Source organism: Natator depressus, chromosome 5 (genome assembly GCF_965152275.1).
Source record: "Natator depressus isolate rNatDep1 chromosome 5, rNatDep2.hap1, whole genome shotgun sequence".
Taxonomy (NCBI): domain Eukaryota; kingdom Metazoa; phylum Chordata; order Testudines; family Cheloniidae; genus Natator; species Natator depressus.
Genome location: NC_134238.1, coordinates 19,803,348 through 19,821,590, shown reverse-complemented (window position 1 = coordinate 19,821,590; position 18,243 = coordinate 19,803,348). Strand labels below are relative to the sequence as shown.

The 18,243-nt window shown below is 40.1% G+C and overlaps 1 protein-coding gene across 2 annotated transcripts in view; it reads right to left on the bottom strand.

Annotated features, from left to right (window-relative positions):
- The window catches only part of WDR7 (WD repeat domain 7), a 346,874-nt gene that overhangs the window by 238,936 nt on the left and 89,695 nt on the right, over positions 1–18,243 (bottom strand). Inside the window, exons 15-17 of one of the 2 annotated variants that reach the window (XM_074952395.1) lie at positions 8,516–9,285; positions 7,897–7,985; positions 1,784–1,873 (exon numbers count right to left, since the gene is read on the bottom strand). In XM_074952395.1, the coding sequence (XP_074808496.1) occupies positions 1,784–1,873; positions 7,897–7,985; positions 8,516–9,285 (949 nt within the window). The remainder of the gene's footprint in view (positions 1–1,783; positions 1,874–7,896; positions 7,986–8,515; positions 9,286–18,243) is intronic. The other variant, XM_074952396.1, reaches the window with a different exon arrangement.

Sequence of the window (18,243 nt, the reverse complement as noted above, 5' to 3'; positions counted from 1 at the left end):
AGATTCAGATTCAGGTTGAGCGTGTAGCTATCTTTAGAAATCTCACATTGGTACCTTCTTTGCGTTTTGTCAATTCTGCAGTGAAAGCGTTCTTAAAATGAACAACGTGCTGGGTCATTATCTGAGACTGCTAGAACATGAAATATATGGCAGAATGCGGGTAAAACAGAGCAGGGGACATACAATTCTCCCCTCAGGATTTAAGTCACAGATTTAATTAATGCATTTTTTTTTTAACGAGCATCATCAGCATGGAAGCATGTCCTCTGGAATGGTGGCCAAAGCATGAAGGGACATATGAATCTTTAGTGCATCTGGTATGTAAATATCTTGCAACACCAGCTATAACAGTGCCATTCGAATGCCTGTTCTCACTTTCAGGTGACATTGTATGAATGTTTAGCATATCTGGCACGTAAATACCTTGCAACGCTGGCTACAAAAGTGCCATGCAAATGTCTATTCTCACTTTCAGGTTACATTGTAAATAAGGAGGAGGCAGCATTATCTCCTGCAAATATAAACAAATTTGTTTGTCTTAGCGACTGGCTGAACAAGAAGTAGGACTGAGTAGATTTGTAGGCTCTAAAGTTTTACATTGTTTTGTTTTTGAGTGCAGCTATGTAACAAAAAATTCTACATTTGTGAGTTATACTTTCATGATAAAGAGTTTGCATTACAGTACTTGTATAAGGTGAATTGAAAAATACTATTTCTTTTGTTTATCATTTTACAGTGCATGTATTTGTAATCAAAAATAATAATATAAAATGAGCACTGTACACTTTGTATTCTGTGTTGTAATATAAAATCTATATAGTTGAAAATGTAGAAAAAAAATCCAAAAATATTTAATAAATTTCAATTGGTAGTCTATTGTTTAGCAGTGCGATTAATCGCAATTACTTTTTTTAGTTAATCGCGTGAGTTAACTGTGATTAATTGACAGCCCTAATTTGTTTATTTTAAGCATCCTTTTATTTTTATTTAAATTTTCACAGTTGTAAAAAATTATGAGTTTTAAGCATTTTTTCCCCATTTTAAACTTTCACAGTTGCGGGAATGTATGTGGGGGAGGGGTCAGATAATAATTTAATGACAGTAGATGTTGAGACAAAAAAAGTTAAAGTTGTATAATTGTTAAAACACAAATTGTTAACATAATATGTCAAAATATACAAAGTAAATAGTCTTAAATCAAACTCAAGTTCTCAAGCAGCATTTTCCTTACTTTGCCTATCTGTAAATTTTAATCATCACTGATGGACATTTTTTCATCTTTTGTGAGTATACAGTGAAACTGACCTTTATCAACATTTACTGATAAAAATTGAATCCTTGCAAGCCAAGATACCGGGGGGGGGGGGGCAGTTGGCATGGTGTTATCCTGTGAGGGCCCCTCAACTTTGGAATATGCTGCCGTTCCCTGTCTAACAGGGTCCCAGTTTGTCAACCTTAAAGGCATATGTGTTTTCCCTAACTGAGATACACTGAAATTATTCTGTTTTTTAAATTAGAAGTTTCAGATGGAAAGAATGTCTATAAACAATTCTCATGGATTTAAAGTAAACATGATTTTCACAAAATTCAGGAAATATGAATTAAAAATAATCCTTGTCAACATTTTTACCCAGTATTAATGATCAAAGTTGGAGACCACAAATTTCATTTTGCATCTCTCCCAAGACAAATGAATATGCAGATTAAAGAGTCATGTCATAACAATGATAACGACATTAGTTGTAAGTAAATGACAAGTAGATAGAAAATGTGGAGAGAATACCTTCATTTACTAAGAAACAGCTACGTAAAGTAGGAGCAGGGTCAGAGCCAGAGCGATCAGCTTCAGAGCTAGAACAAACAGCAGGAGGAACTTGCAGAGGATAGAAGAAATTTAAAAAAAAAAAAAAGAGAGAGAGAGAGAGAGGAAAATGAAGATAGACATTTCTGAAAAACTGATTAGTGTTACTGAAAAATGAAAAAAGAAAAACTGAGACAAACTGTGACTACATCAACAATAAAATAAAAATATTCTAGGTTTTACCAGAAGTGTAACATCAGTGACAGAAAAACAGGCATATGCAAAAAATACAAAGATACTAACATAAACTTGCTTATTTGGAATAGACAAGAGTCACTGTAAATTAAGAGATTTCAAATTTGCTTTAAAATATAGCATGAATTCACAGTATTACACAGCACATCAACTAAATACAGCTAAAATCATATCTGTTAAATTAAAAAAAAACACCAAATATGACACTTTAAAAAGATTATTCCCAAAACTAAGCGATTTGCTATTTCCTACTACTAGTTACAAAAACTAGAAATAGATACTCCTATAACAAGGCATCCCATCTAATCCATGACTCTACCCCTGAAGGACTGCTTCCTACAATTTTAGTTCTTAGTCTAGTTTTAAATGTCTGAAACTATTAAAACTAGACTAAATAAAGCCCTATACAAATAAACTGTAGCAGAAAACCTACACAAACATATAAAGTGTGTACTATAATAAAGTAAAACTAGGCCTGTAGATAAGCAACTTTTAATGTAACGTTGTACAAAAAACTGTAATTGCTAAATTAAAGCATTTCAGGCTTTGAAATAGTCATGTTGTAAATTGCATCATTTCTTAGTGCAAAGGCAGTCCAAAACTAGTAATAAACATTATAGTCCCACTAATGCTCTGTGACTCAAATTATCATATGAAAAGACAGGCAAACCTTATGTCACACACATTCTACAAGCAGAGGTCAATGTTAAGATTTAGAGGTCACTATTTGACACTTCCTTCCTATAGAGAAATTACCATATGTCATGCACAAGCATCTTCAAATTAATCCCTCTCCTTTATTCCATTGCAGAACAACAATAGGTTTAGGCTCCTGAACAGATTAACCATTGTCTTCTAAATGGTATGTTTGCTTTTCATGCAATGAACTTCTTTTGTCACTGTAAGGACATCTGCATCAAAACTACTTTTTTCCATAATTTCCACGCGAACACATCATGATGGCACGTGTAAAGTGAAAGAATAACTAGCGTAAATTGCCAACCTTTTATTTTATCGAAAGAAAAATTAAATGTACTAGATATGGTAAAACAACCAACCCTGAATTTGATTTATGAGAATAAAAAGTTTAGAGAGTTTTATAAAAAATAAACTGTCTGGTAATTTACTTGGAAAAGTATCTGTTCATTTTCTTAGGATAGCTCCCTCCAAATGCACTTTTATATCAATCACTGTAACTGGAAATAACAACAGCTGGCTCAAATAGCCCAGTGACATTGGGCTCTACATAGATACTGGTCAAAGTGATGGAGATCAAATGTGCCACAATGTGTACTAATTCTCCTAATTGATCTTAAAAAAAAAAATAGCAAAAGAAATCAACAAGACAACAAGATGCTACAAGTACTACATATAGGGATAAAGAGATTTGAAAATATTGACTTTAACCTACTGCCTACGAATACCACCTGGAACAAAGATACTAAATAGAAATGTGGAGAAAATCAGAATTCAGCTTCCCATGAAGAAATACATAAATCTAATTTGGAGAAAATAGAGGTACAAACTTAATTATGCTTGTTATAAAACACACCACAAAATGAAAGTTGAAAATGACCATTTAAATAAGTGAACATCCTACGCTATACAGGGATTTGGCACCAATGCATAATTTCATTTTTGCAGATTACATTCTAATATAATTCAGTTCCCAACTGATGTCTTTAAACATGTTATTTACCATCATAATTAGGACTCCCATTTGGATGAAAAATGACAGGTTTTTCATTCTGAAAAGGATAACTCTCATACAGAATGAATGACTTCTTTACAATCTCCACTGAGCTCTCCCTAATTTTAAAAACTTTCTTTAAGAAAGAAGGAAAGTAAATGGGTGAAAAAGGGAAGATGTCTTGAACCAATAACGCTCAATGGGCAACTAGTCTGGATCTTTTACCACCATAATTTTGCCATTAAGTTCCAGTTCTCCATTAACCTTTCATCTCATCCCAACTTTGGCCCTGATCTCACAAACACATGTTTTGAGTACATTTATGCATCCAAGTCCTGAAGCTAAACTGAGCTGAGTTTCTGTTATCTAATGAAAGTACTGGCTTAACAAAAGAATGAAGATTCATAAATGTTGCTGCCTAGCAAATTTCCTCTTTGAAGAACCACCCCTCTCTTTTTGTGTCCAAGATGAGAATACCATCACTTAGAGAAGAAATTATCCCTCGTGCCTAGTAGCTTTCCAAATGGTAAAGCAAATCCATAGCTTTTTTGGTTGAGCTAGACTATAAATAAAGCAGCACAATGGCAAAAGAAACGCTTACTGTAACTGTGGTTCTTCAAGATGTGATGCAGATGTGTATTGCACTTAGGTGTGTGTGCGCACCTCGTGCACCAGAGCTGGAGAATTTTGCCTAACAGCACCTGTAGAGGGGTAGTGCTCACGCCTCTTGCCCTTAGACCTCCCCCTCCCCAAGTTTCTTTGCCCCCAAACGCCCAGAGACTAGACTCTGATGCAGAGGGATGGATGGTGCATCATGGAATACACGTCAGTAACCATTTATTCTTCTTAGAGTAGATGCAGCAGTGTATTCCACTTAGGTGGCTTACAAGCTACCCCCAGAAGGTGAGTCTAGGGGTCTATTTAAACAACGCCTACAAGACTGCCTTCCCAATATTTGAATCTGCTCTGGATGCTGCGGTAATGGCATAACGGTTTGTAAATGTTTGTATCAATAACCATGTGGCAACCCTGCAAATGTCCAGGATCGAGACTTCACTTAAGAACCTACCAATGTAGCTTGCACCCTCCCAGAATGAGCTTTCACCTGTTTCATATGCAGTCTTGATGCAGGAAGTTATCCACTTAGAGATCATCTGTGAGGAAACTGCCTGTCACTTCATAGAGTATGTGTATGACCCAAACAAACGAAGCAAAGCCCAAAAGGGTTTAGACCTGTCAACATAAAAGGCCAGACATCATCTAACATCCAAAGTGTGAAGATGCCTCTCCTCCAGAGATGAAAGGAGCATGGGGAAAAAAACACAGGCAAACATGCCCCCTCGTTTAAATGAAACTGAAAGACCACTTTAGGCACAAATTACAGCTGCGGCTGCATCATCACTTTATCTTTGATGGCAGAGCCTCCTTACATGCAGTTCTCCAAAGCCAGCAACTCTCACACTCTCCTTGCAGATGTTATCGCCACGAGGAATGCGTTTTTTTGACATAAGAAAGGAAAGAGGCAGGATTCCAGAGGCCTGCACAGAAGTCCCATAGGGGCTGCTAAGAATGTGTTAAGGTCCAACAAGGGAACTGGTTCCTGCATTGGCAGATGGAGGCACAAGATTCCTTCTAAGAATCTCACCACCATGGCACTGGAAAACACCGATCTTCCATGAATGGGTGGATGAAAGGCTGAGATTGCTACACCCTCAACAAGCGAAGCTCAAGGCCTGATGACTGAACATGCAGCATATACTCCAAGATGTTTTGGATAGCCAGCAATGCCTGAACTCTGTAGACCAGTGACCACACTGAAAATGCATCCACTTTGCCGAACAGGCCATTCTGGTGGAGAGTTTTCTACTACTGAGTAGGACCTGTTCAACAGCCACTGAACACTGCTCTTCTCCCTCATCCAACCATGCAGCAGCCACGCCATGAGATACAGGGAGCTGAGCACGGGATGCAGAGTGCAACCACGATTCTGTATTAGCCGGTTGGGATGGAGAGGAAAGGATATGTGAGGCTGAATCAGCAGCACAAGAAGGTCGGAATACCAGCACTGCCTCAGCCATGCCAGGGCAATGAGGATGAGCTTTCAGCTGTTGTCCCTTCTGGCAAACAGATTGATCACTGGATGCCCCATGCTGCAAAGATGACTCACAGAACACTGGGCTTCAGACACCACTCGTGATTTAGGGAAAAATTCCTGGTGAGATGGTCCGCGATATGATTCTGGACCCCCGGGCAAGTGATCAACTATCAGAGATACTCTAATCAAAGCAGAATTGCCACAACCGGATTGCCTCTTGGCAGAGCATGCTGGAGTGTGCTCCCCCTTGCCTGTTCACACAATACATCACAGTGGTATTGTCGGTAAGTATGTGAACTACTGAACCCTTGATGTGGTCTAGGAAAGTGAGACACCCATTGTTGATGGCCCAAAGCTCCAGGACATTGATATGCAGTGGAACTTCCTACTCTGACCACAGGCTCTGAATCTGCAGCGATCCCAGATGCTCTCCCCAACCAATCAGGGAGGTGTTGGTGACAACAGTCCTCATTGGTAAGCACCAGATGAAGGGAATGACTTGAGATAAATAGGCCCAATGGCCTGTGATGGGATATTCAATAGGGTGGGATCTGAGTTACCCAGGAAAGAATTTTCTGTAGTATCTGGCTGATGAATCTTGCCCATATGCTCAGGGTTTAGCTGATCGCCATATTTGGGGTTGGGAAGGAATTTTCCTCCAGGGCAGATTGGAAGAGCCCCTGGAGGTTTTTCGCCTTCCTCTGTAGAATGGGGCACGGGTCACTTGCTGGAGGATTCTCTGCTCCTTGAAGTCTTTAAACTACGATTTGAGGACTTCAATAGCACAGATATAGGTGTGAGGTTTTTTGCAGGAGTGGTGGGTGGGTGAAATTCTGTGGCCTGCGTTGTGCAGGAGGTCAGACTAGATGATCATAATGGTCCCTTCTGACCTAAATATCTATGAATCTATGAGATACATTTGCTTGAACTGTCCACCAGCACAAGGAGTCCAGGATCAATGAAGGGAGGTACAGTCCTGAGCTACATGCGAAGAGGGCAAAGGTGCACCTTTGCGAATTCAATCTCCTGTGTGCATGCAGACATATGGCCTAAGAACCTCAGGCATAAGTGAACCGTCATGGAAGATTGAGACTGCAGACCGAGACAAAGGCAGCAAATTGTCCAGAAAAAGTCGGTTAGCAGAAACACTCTCAAACTCATAGAGTCTATTAGGGCCCCAATGAACTTGATTTTCTGAGTGGGAACCAAGATTGACTTTCCAGTGTTTAAAATGAGACCCAGATGGTTGAGTAAGCAAAGTGTAATGTGTAAGTGAGAAAGGACTTCTTCCCCAGACCTGTCCCTGAGAAACCAGCCATCCAAATATGGGAAGACATGGATTGCCTTTTTCCTGAGGTACGCTATCACCGCGACCATACATTTGGTAAAAACCCAGGGGGCAGAAGACAGACCACAGGGAAGGACTGTGTACTGAAAATGGCAGGGCACTATAATGATAGAGAAATGTTCTGGGGCTCAGGAGAACTGCCACTTGGAAATAAGCATCCTCAAGGTCCAGAGCAGCAAACCAGTCATTCTGAGTCAAAGCGGGGAGGGTAGCTGATTGGGTAACCATGTGGACCCTCATGTATCTGTTATATTTGTTGAGGTTGCAGAGGTCAAGCATAGGTCTTAACCCTCCCTTGGATTTGGAAATCAGGAAGTACCCCGACACCGGTGTTCTGGAGGAACTTCCTCTACCACTCCCAAGACCAGCAAAGAGTTGAGCTGCTTGAGGAATAATATCTTTTGAGAGGGGTTCCTGACAAGGGTCAGAGAAGGGGGTGGGGGGAAGAGAGTAGTGGAGTTTTGTCATGTTTTGTATGAAGCAGACAGTTAAATGTCATGGGATCACACTATGTTAATATCAGCACTTCATTATACTGGTTAAAAACACACATGGATCTTATCGTACACATTTTCATAAGGAATATCATAGTATTTTCTTTTTACAGCTAGAAACCAATGCAATGTTATCATCACTACTGAGTAGCTAGACCATTTCAGTCTAGAGCTAAAATGTCATGTCAGTTATCTCACAGGTTTTAATTTTACCTTGTTTAATTTGCCCTTGAGCTGCATTACTGGAAGCTGGTGGGGGAGACTTCATTTTGGACAAATCTGGGGTGCCTGGCCTAGGAGGCCTAAAAATAAACAAAAAGTTCAAAGCTTATTTTCCAAAAGATATTTATTCTGATTTAAGTGTCCCATTAAAAGAGTGTCCCATCAAAACACTTTAGTTGCTATTAAAATTGAGGCTTATTAGCAATTCACAGATAATCCTAATTTCTCATCAAGTATAACTGAAATATCATCAGTATAATTTATTTAGAATTTGATAAACTACTTAAAAGTTATTGAGAAAACAAATACAAATATGTGAGCCTAATTCTCTCTATCTTACAACCATTTTATGTGCTGAAACAGCAATTAAGTCACACTGGTGTAAAAAAACCCACAACAAGTATAACATAATGGATACCCATACCATGTTCATCTAGTGCAGCTGTAATAGGTGTTCAATCGCACAAAGCTATAAAGAGCAACAGAATAAAATAAAATAAAATAAAATAAAATAAAATAAAATAAAATAAAAATATTGTTTTACAATAAAAAAATCAGAAGGCAAACAGGTTATTACAAGATAAATAAATACACTGAATCCTTTTCATACCTGATTGGACCCTTCTTCATATGGTCTCCAATAAAAGTTGCATTAGTCATACTCATCAAAGTATTCGCCAAAGAGATAATAGATAGGAGATGCTGAGTAGTGACTGCACGTGATACTCCATATGTCCCCCTTCCTAGTCCCTCTGTAATGGACATTTTCCTTTCTACTTCCACACTACCATATGACGGTTTGCCTATGGACTGGTTATATCCTGGAAGCATCAGAGACATGTGGCCTCCTCTAGATAGCAGGCCAAAGGACACAGAACAGTGTGGTTTAAGCATGCCAAGGCGATCAAGACAAACATCATCTAGAACTTCATTCAAACCCCAGGCATGAAGACAGGACATAAAAAGCTTTGCTGTGTCCATGGTTAGATTATACTCTAATAGGGTTAATGGTTTAGATTTGCTGGAGCGATATTCTGGGTCACTGTCTTCCCTTCTCTGTCTCATTGATTCTTCATCCTCATCTTCATCATCAAGAAGATGTTCTTTTATGTTCTCTTTAATCGTTTCCTTGACTTGCTGGAAGAGCACTGCTGCTCGTTTGCCAGCCAGAAAAGACCCCCCCTTATCAGAACTGCCAGATGCTTTCTGTAAATTCTCTGGGGAAATGAGTGCAGTATTAGGCCTAGAGGCTTCTTCAGTCAGTAGCTGAATAATCAGAGCTTCTACATCAAAGAAGAGCACATGTATATCTGGATCTGTTAGGTTAGTCTTTATGGCTTGAACCATCAGAGAATTGTGTGAATATTTAGGCAAATTCCCCTGCAAAGAAAAAAGAAAAAGTACTGATTAAAATGAAAATAACATCTTCACTTTATTAATATTTTCCATCTTTTCACAAAGTTAGTATATAAACATAAGCATTACAGGTAAGAAAAGTTTGAGAACTTATGAGATTTAAAATACGTAATTCAAGTGCCTACGGAAAACATTATACGATTCCATTTAATACACCATACGCAAAAGAGAGGAAACATAATAGCTCTGAAATATCATTGGGTGGGTTTTAGCTTAAGTACATGCAAATTTTAGTTACACTCCATCAATGAAATACCAATCAGCAGTCACTTCTCATTGGTTCTTTAGATCATGAACCCTAAAAGATAACAGCTATTCTACAAATATAAAAGAAACCCATATATTCTGGTCTATTAAATTCAAACCAAACCAAACCCTGCCCCCACCCCAAAAAAAACACACCTCTTTGGTATTTCAGACACTAATAAAATTTGCAAAAACAAGGGCATAATTTAGCCTACTATGCCAATTTATGTGATCAGAAGCTGAAAAAGTAAAATAGATATTCCTCAAGTTTGCATTTTTCTCTACTATTCCACCCCTCTCCCCCAAAAAACAAACACACACTACTAATGGAGAAAAGCCAGCAGGGGTGTAAAGAAGAAAGGAATAAACAACACCAACATTGATTTCTAAGTACGATTAGAATTCTATTTTCTCCCTGTAACCAAAGTAAACATTAATTCCGGAGGAAAACACATTTATATATTTATATAGCACTTTAATACCTGCTACATCAGAAATGTGATAGTTTCCTTTTAAAATGTCATATATACAAAGGGTAATTGCGAAGCTATTATTCTTGCTGCTCAGTTTAAGCAATGGACTGCAATATGTAAGGGTCTGAGGGGAAAAAAAAATAAAAGGATTGATATGTGGTCAATGTATAGCATTTCCAAAACCCAAAATGTGGAAAAACTATCGGTGGAGTGCAGGGACTAATTGAGTAATCAAATTACGCTTCTGGGGGGAGAGGGAACTTGATTGCGGTCAGCGACTGTTTCTTTTTCTTCTGAAAATGCAGTCTTTTGTTATAATTTACAGAATTGTAAGATTTGAGGGGACATGTATCTGTATCTTTGCCTTCATGTTTAAAGTAACTGTCCACTGGGAATACAATAGCTTCTTTTATCATTCCAAATTAAATACCATTACCTTGTACAAGGCTGAGAACAGATAATAAAGTTACCTTTAGCATTTTTTATATCCATCAGACTGAATGGTTTGCTAAACCACTGCCACATTTGGTGAGAGCTGGACAAGCAGTGCAGGAGGTCCAGGTTATGTATGAGGAAAAACTATTTCATTAGGAGGGTGGTGAAGCACTGGAATGGGTTACCTAGAGAGGGGGTGGAATCTCCATCCTTAGGAGGTTTTTAAGGCCCAGCTTGACAAAGCCCTGCCTGGGATGATTTAGATTATAACAGGGTTCAAAAAAGACCTAAATAAATTCATGGAGAATAGGTCCATCAATGACTATTAGCCAGAATGGGCAGCGATGGTCCCTAGCCTCTGTTTGCCAGAAGCTGGGAATGGGTTACAGCAGATGGATCACTTGATGGTTACCTGTTCTGTTCATTCCCTCTGAAGCACCTGGCATTGGCCACTGTCCGGGGACAGGATGCTGGGCTGGATGGACCTTTGGTTCTTATGTTCTCTTTTATCTTTTTTCTGTGTTAGTTCATTGGAGAGCATACTCATGGTCTGATTTCACCTACTGAAAAATAAATCCCACTAACCACGCACCCCTAGTTGTAACGTACCACCCCACACTAGCACCCATATAATTAACAATTACAAACCATGCTTGATGGGGATCCACCCTGAAAGAAATCTTTCCCGAACTCCCTCTTCTGGCCTTCAAACAATGCCTCTTCCCCCAACCTCACCAAGCTCATCATCAGAAGCAAGCTCCCCACAGACCAGGACACACCAACTTAAAGCAGCACCAAACCCTGCCAGAACAGATCAAAACATGCAGACATATCTCCACTAGTATGAAGATAAATAACCCCCTCAACACACCTCTCAAGATGAATGGGTCCTACTTATGACAACATGTAGTGTACCTCATCCAGTTCATCAAATGCCCCAGCAAGAACTATGTAGGTGAAACCTGACAATCACTGTGCTCTCCAATGAACTCACACAGAAAAATGATAAAGACAAAAAACACCCACGGGCCAACACTTTTCACAAAGTAATCACTCTGTAAGTGACCTCTCAGTCTTCATCCTCAAAGGAAACCTGCACAACACTTCAAAAGATGAACCTGGAAACTTAAATTCATAGCTCTGCTGGACACTTAAAAACGAGAGACACTGGTTTTACAGCTCCTTACAACAATTTGTAACACACCTACTCCCTGTTAACCCTTTATTACCCACTTCATTTTAAGTGGCATCCTACAGTATGTGTGAAACCCTTATGCTTAACTATCTGTCCTACCTTGTACTTAGTTCAGATACTCTGGTTACCTTCTCCAGAACTGAGGAAGAGCTGTGTAGTTCAAAAACTTGTCTCTTTCACAAACAGCTGGTCCGATAAAAGACATTACCTCAACTACCTTGTCTCTCTCATATCCTGAGATAACCATGGCTACAGCACTGCAAACAACATAGAAACTGCCATACAGATCAGACTAGCACTCCACCTAGTCTAGTCTAGAATAACCTGCCCTTAGTGTAAGTTTCTTCCTAACATAGGTAGATAGTGATTGGCTTATACGTTTAAGCTCTCCATCTGTTCTAAAACAAGTGTTGTTCTATTTAATATAATTTTGGATATGCAGAGGCTGGCATCACTGATGGAGGTGGGGATTGACAACTTAGTGATTATAAGATGCTATGGTAGGCAAAAACCAAGGAAAGTCTTAAAAATGAACTGTCAGTTTGTATCTGATATGATAGACATGGGGGAGTCAGTGAAAAGATGTAAATAGCAAGGTGATACAATCAATAATAAAGTCCCCTATTATTTTTCCCTCTGTTAACTAAATAACCTTCTTTTTTCCCCACTACTCTTTCCAACTAGAAATCTTTCAGTGTTTCTATCATAAATTCTTTTGAGGTGAGGTGATCAGAAGTTAGTAAAGTACTCAAGGTGAAGGCTTAGTACCAACTTATATAACTATATTCTCAATATTATTTTCTATCCCATTCTTTATAATCCTAACATTTTGTTTGCTTTTTGACTGCCTCCGTGCACTGAGCAGTTATCTTTCTTGTGCTGTCCCCAATGAAGGCTGCATCTTTCTCTGAGTGTTTGCAATTAAATTTAGAACCCATCGAGCCGTATGAGTGCATTACTCCTCCAAGATGCAGTACCTAGAATTTTTCAACATTGAATTTCAGCTTCCATTGTGGTGACTATTTTTGCCTGTGTTTTTAGGCCCCCCTTGAGTCCCTCAAAGTCTTATCTAGACTAACCTAAATAATTAAATCTGCAAAATTTTGCAACCTAACTGTTCATTCCATCTCTAGACCCTTAACAAATCTGTTCAACACTGTAAGTCCTTGCAGAGATCCTAGATGCATGCCATTTAACCTTTGGCCAATTATTCCTATCCTTTTTCTCTGTCTCTTTGCTAGTTTCTTCTAATCCAAGATAGTACGTGCCTTTCAACCCCATGGCTACTTCATTTCCTTTAACAGCTTCTTGTGCAGGACTTTGTCACAGACTTGTTGAAAACCTAGGTAATTGACATCTACTCTTTTTCCTTGCACCACCATTTTGACATGATCAAGAAATTATAGTATATTGGAAAGGCATAATTTTCATTAACAGAAGTAATGCTGGTTTGTCCCATATTATCTCCTGCTCAGCTAGGTGTTTTATAAAATACTCAAATTATTGTTTCAACCATTCTAATAGATTAGTATCCTTATTTCAGTACAAATTCCAAAGATCATTCTAGCACCGTTTTAAAAGATACGTACATGTGCTATTCCCCCATCCAGTGGTATAGTAGATTATTTTAATGAGAGTGCTTATTTATGTTAGAAGCTCAGGTCACTCCACACTTGAATTCCTTCAGAAGTATTCCATAAAGATATGAAGTCCTAGTTATTTGGTGCTGTCCATCTTATCAGTTTCTTTCAGAATTTCTTCTTTTGACATTTCTGTCTTTTGCAGTGCTTCATTTATTACCTAAATGGAGTCATTATCACTCCAGCAGATGTTCAGGAGAAGAGGGACCTTATCTTCCTCAACTGCTTCCTTTACACACTGATAAGGCTTATTTGTTTTTGAGATCTTCATCTATTTACTCCACAAAATTCCTCTTAACCTTTATAACTTCCAATTTACATATTACCTGAAATACTTTATGTTCCCTTCACCTGGATTCAGTTGGGAAGGATTCACACTTTTTGAAGGATACTAGCTTACTTCTTATACTTTGTCATTTAACCAAACTCCTCACACCTTTTATTTTATTTTTTTACTTTCTGCTTATCTGTCTATGAATATGTATGTATACTTGTTAAGGGATGATTATAGTCCATGTTTAAAGTTCCTCATATTTAACTTTAGGGCCTTTTGACTAGATTCTTCATAGAAAAAAAATCTTCTAAAGTTTAAGGTTCATGTTAGATTTTGATCAATCCCTCCCTGAGGATTTTGAATGTTATTGTATTGTGGTACCATTACTTAGTGTTTCAGCTATAGTTACTTCCTGAAACAACTTTTCTATGTTATTTAGGACCAAGTCAAGAGTATCCTCTCCTCTTGTGTGCTCTACAACTAATGCCAAGAAGCAATCATTTAAAGTGCTGAGCAATTGCTTCTATAAAACTTGCTCAGCTGTGATATGTGACTAGTTGTTTTGGGGTGGGGTGGGTCAAAATCATCATTATTGCATCTGTATTTGATTTAGTTGTATCTTTGATTTTCCTCCACAGTGCACATTTAATGTATTTTCCTGATTCAGAGGCTGGTAGTACAATGCTACTAATATATTTTTGATGATGATGATTTGGAATTGGTATGCATACAGATTCTGTTACATGGTCCTTTCCACTTGAAATCTAATGTGATAAAATTTCTACATATTCTTTCAGATACAATGCTATTCCCCCACCACAACCTAATGTGCACTTCCAGTACAGTTTATAATATACACAAAGTGCCCTGGTTTGACATTCCCTGTGTTTCAGAAGTGTCTATTACATCAGTCTCCATCCAGTCTCCTTTAGCTAGGCATTCTAGCTCACCTATTGTTTTGCTTTTAAGCTTCTTACACCAATATATAGAAATGTATAGCTTTTATTCTTGACCACATACTTTTATTTAACTCCTTTACTTGAGGCCCTGTTATTTCTCTGGAACGAACTTGCGATAACAACCTGGACCTCCTTCATTTCAGTTTTAATTTCTCTTTGCTGGATATGCAGTTTTGTATTAATGAAACCCCTAGCAGATGTCTTTGGGTATGTCTATATTAGAAACACTACAACGGCACTGTTACAGTGAAGATACTTACTACAGTAACAGGAGGATTGCTTCGGTCACTGTAGTAAATCCACCTCTCTAAGAGGTGTTAGCTAGGTTGACAGAAAAATTCTTCTGTCTACCTTGGGGTATCTACACCAGGGCCTAATTTGGCTTAATGATATTATACAAGGCATAAAATTTTTCACAGCCCTGAGCAATCTAGTTGAGTTTACCTAACTCTGTAAAGTAGACCAGCCCTTAGGGCATATCTACACTACAAACTTCCGCCACCCCAAGTTTGCATTCATGGGATCACAGTTACGTCAGCATAAAGCTGCCGCAGTACGCGCAGTGCTTGTGCACATGCATACTTGGCTCTCTGCATCCGCCCTGCCGTACTCAATAGGAGTGCTTGTTTCAATGCACAGTGCAGCACCCTGAATTCCTACCCCTGGTGTACAACTTACCACCATCCAGGGCACTGACTTATGGGAAGTTTTAGCAATGCATGGTGGGGAAGAAATGAGTCATGCAGGAGTGACTTGGACAGAGGGGTCAAGTTCACATCATGCAACTTTCTCAACCCCAAATGCCATCTCTGTACCATATTTTTTGTAAATCCCATGAACCCACAATGGACTTGTCACAGTCCGCCATCTCTGACAGAACAATAGCGCCTGCACAGCTCTGGACTATTGTCACGAGCATTGTAAACCCAGGATGCACAATCCTCTGGTAATTGCAGAGCTGCAAGGAGAGCCGTGGTGAACATGATGATTTCCTGGAGGTCAGATGACTGTAGAACATAGCGAGACCCAATTAAAGATTGTTGATGGCATTCACAGCGCTCCAAATGGTGGAACACCACTTCTGGGCCTGAGAAATGAGCACTAACTGGTGGGAATGCATCCCAGTGCAGGCTTGTGACTATGAGCCGTAGCTGTAGAACTTTTGGATGCATAAGGCAACATTCCTGGATCGGTGTGCCAAGCTTACCCCAGCCCTCAAGTCCAGGGACACCAGAATGAGAGCTGCACTGGCAGTGGGGAAGGGAGTAGCAATCACATGCAGAAAAATTGCAATGCCAGATTGCTACCTGTCAGTGGGAAATCACTTTGCAGTTGGAAAATCCACTGCAGGGGTTATTGTCACAGAAATGAGCAGGGCCATTAGTCGTCTCCTGCTACACAGGACTGTGACTTTTGGCAAAGTGCAACTGATGACTTGCAGCAATGGGGTTCGTGAACTGTGATAGAGCGATTGATAGCACGCATATCCCTATTTGGGCACCAGACCCCTTTGCCACAGAGTGAATCAACAGATAGGGCTATTTTTCTGTGATTAGGCAAGCACAGGTGGATCACCAGGGACACTTAACCAACATCAGTGTTGGCTGGTCAGGGAAGATGCATGACTCTCGCATCTTTAAGAACACTGGACTGTTCAGAAAGCTACAAGCAGGGGCTTTCTTTCCCATCTGGCAGATAACTATTGACAATATTGATCTTGGGGGACCCAGCCTATGCCTTACTATCCTGGTCATGACACCACACACTGGCCACCTTAACAGCACCCAGGAGAGATTCAACTACCAGCTCAGTTGGTGCAGCAAGACAATTGAGTATGCTTTTGGTACACTGAAGAGGTGCTGACATAGTTTACTCACAAGATTGGAACTCAGTGAGAAAAATATGGTTTAGCTGCCTGCTGCATCTTGCACAGTTGTGAAGTAAAGGGGGGAAAGTATCCATTATGGTGGAAGGTAGAGGTGGAACTGCTGTCTGTTGCATTTGAACAGCCAGATACAAGGGCTATCAAAAGAGATCAACGTGGAGCTATATGGCTCAGGGAGGCTTTGAAAGAGCACTAACAGCGAGCCACAGTAATGCAGGGCCGGGCTGAGCACAGTGCAGTTTGGCGCCCTGTTAGGAACTGTGTGGTGCTTGGTGCACATCTATGGAATGTAACAGACAATGCACCCTATTAACTTTGTGGTGCTTGCTGTACATTTATGATTATTACATTGTTTGTCAGGGATTCTATGAGCTCTATCAAAGTGTACAATCACAAATAAGTGGGTGCTTTCAATGCCACCAGCCATTTTGCAACATACGTTGCGACTTAACAAAGATTAATTATTTACCAAACAATAGAGTTTTACTACGTAATAAAACACATCAAAAAAATTTCTGTGCAAGTTAAAAGCAAATACATTAAAACCTTACCAAATTTATGTGTAACCCTTTTGGGGTTTAGAGAGCATGGCCCCTTTAAATCTTTGTCCTGGGGCGGGGGAGCATGAAAGGAGGGAGAACAACAAGATTTGTGTCTGAGCTCCACACAGAAGAACTACAGCAAGCAGGTCCTCACATAGTGAAGCAGCCGAGACCCTGCCCAAAGTCTGGAAGGACAGAGCGGCTGACCAGGAACATCCCAGGCCAGGAGCAGCACTGTGCCAAGGAGGAATCACCTGAGAAGGACAAACCGGAGCTGGACCCAGCAACACTGTTGCCCAGAACTGTATGGGGCAGTGAGTATGGGGCTTGTGACTTTGCATTGGTAGTAAGAAGGGAGACTGTAACTAGCTAAGTGGGTTTGCAGAGAGTGGCAGAAGAGGGCACAAGAGCGGTTTGTTGGGAAAAGTCTAGTGGTCCCAAAGACGACCAGGAACACCCAAGTCTCACCCCCAGACTGGAACTTTGCCCAAGACTCCTGAACTCTGAGTGCAAATGCATGGCTTGGTGTTTTTCCTTTCAGACAGTGATACCACTGGGCCTGTGGGGCCTTGTGTTGAATGTAACTCTGTGTTACTGCTCCCCCATCTTTCCCCTGTTTTTTTCTCCATTCAGCCCTCTGTGAATAAATATTTCACTTTCCTAGATTCATTGTGCTATACCAGTATGTGTGTGTTCACTCCGGGGGGAGTTTTGGATCAGGTGCCCCTGGGGTGGAAGGGACTTTCCTTGCTGTGTTCCTACACACACCTTTTCTTGGCTGGAACTGCCTGCAGAGCAGGCTCCATCTTGGCAACGAGGACGTTAAAGTTACATATGGAACAGAGCTTAAAGACGGGCAAGGAATGTTCATGTCCATTTTAGCTACACATACATCAACCATGGCTTTAACAGGTCAGTGTATGGGAAACTGTGTTTGTCCTTAATGTCCCTCGATGTGGAGTGATAGGGGCAGGAATGTGGCCCCTGGTGCCGCATGGAATGTTGAGGGAAGTATAGGGAATGTTGCCATTCTCCATGGACTGCAAAGGGAGGCAAGCCCAGGTTTGTTGAACCTGTAAATCCAGAATTGTCTGCAGCATCAGCGTTTGCTGCCAGAGAAGCCCCAATATGTCCTGGTGCATCTTCCTCTCCAACTCCTTGGCCTTTCTCCTGTCCACGCTCTCCTTCGCCATACAGTCTACAATATTCATGATCCATGCCCTCTGTTCATGGTCGGATGCAGCGCTGGCTTGCAGGATCTCGCTGAACATGT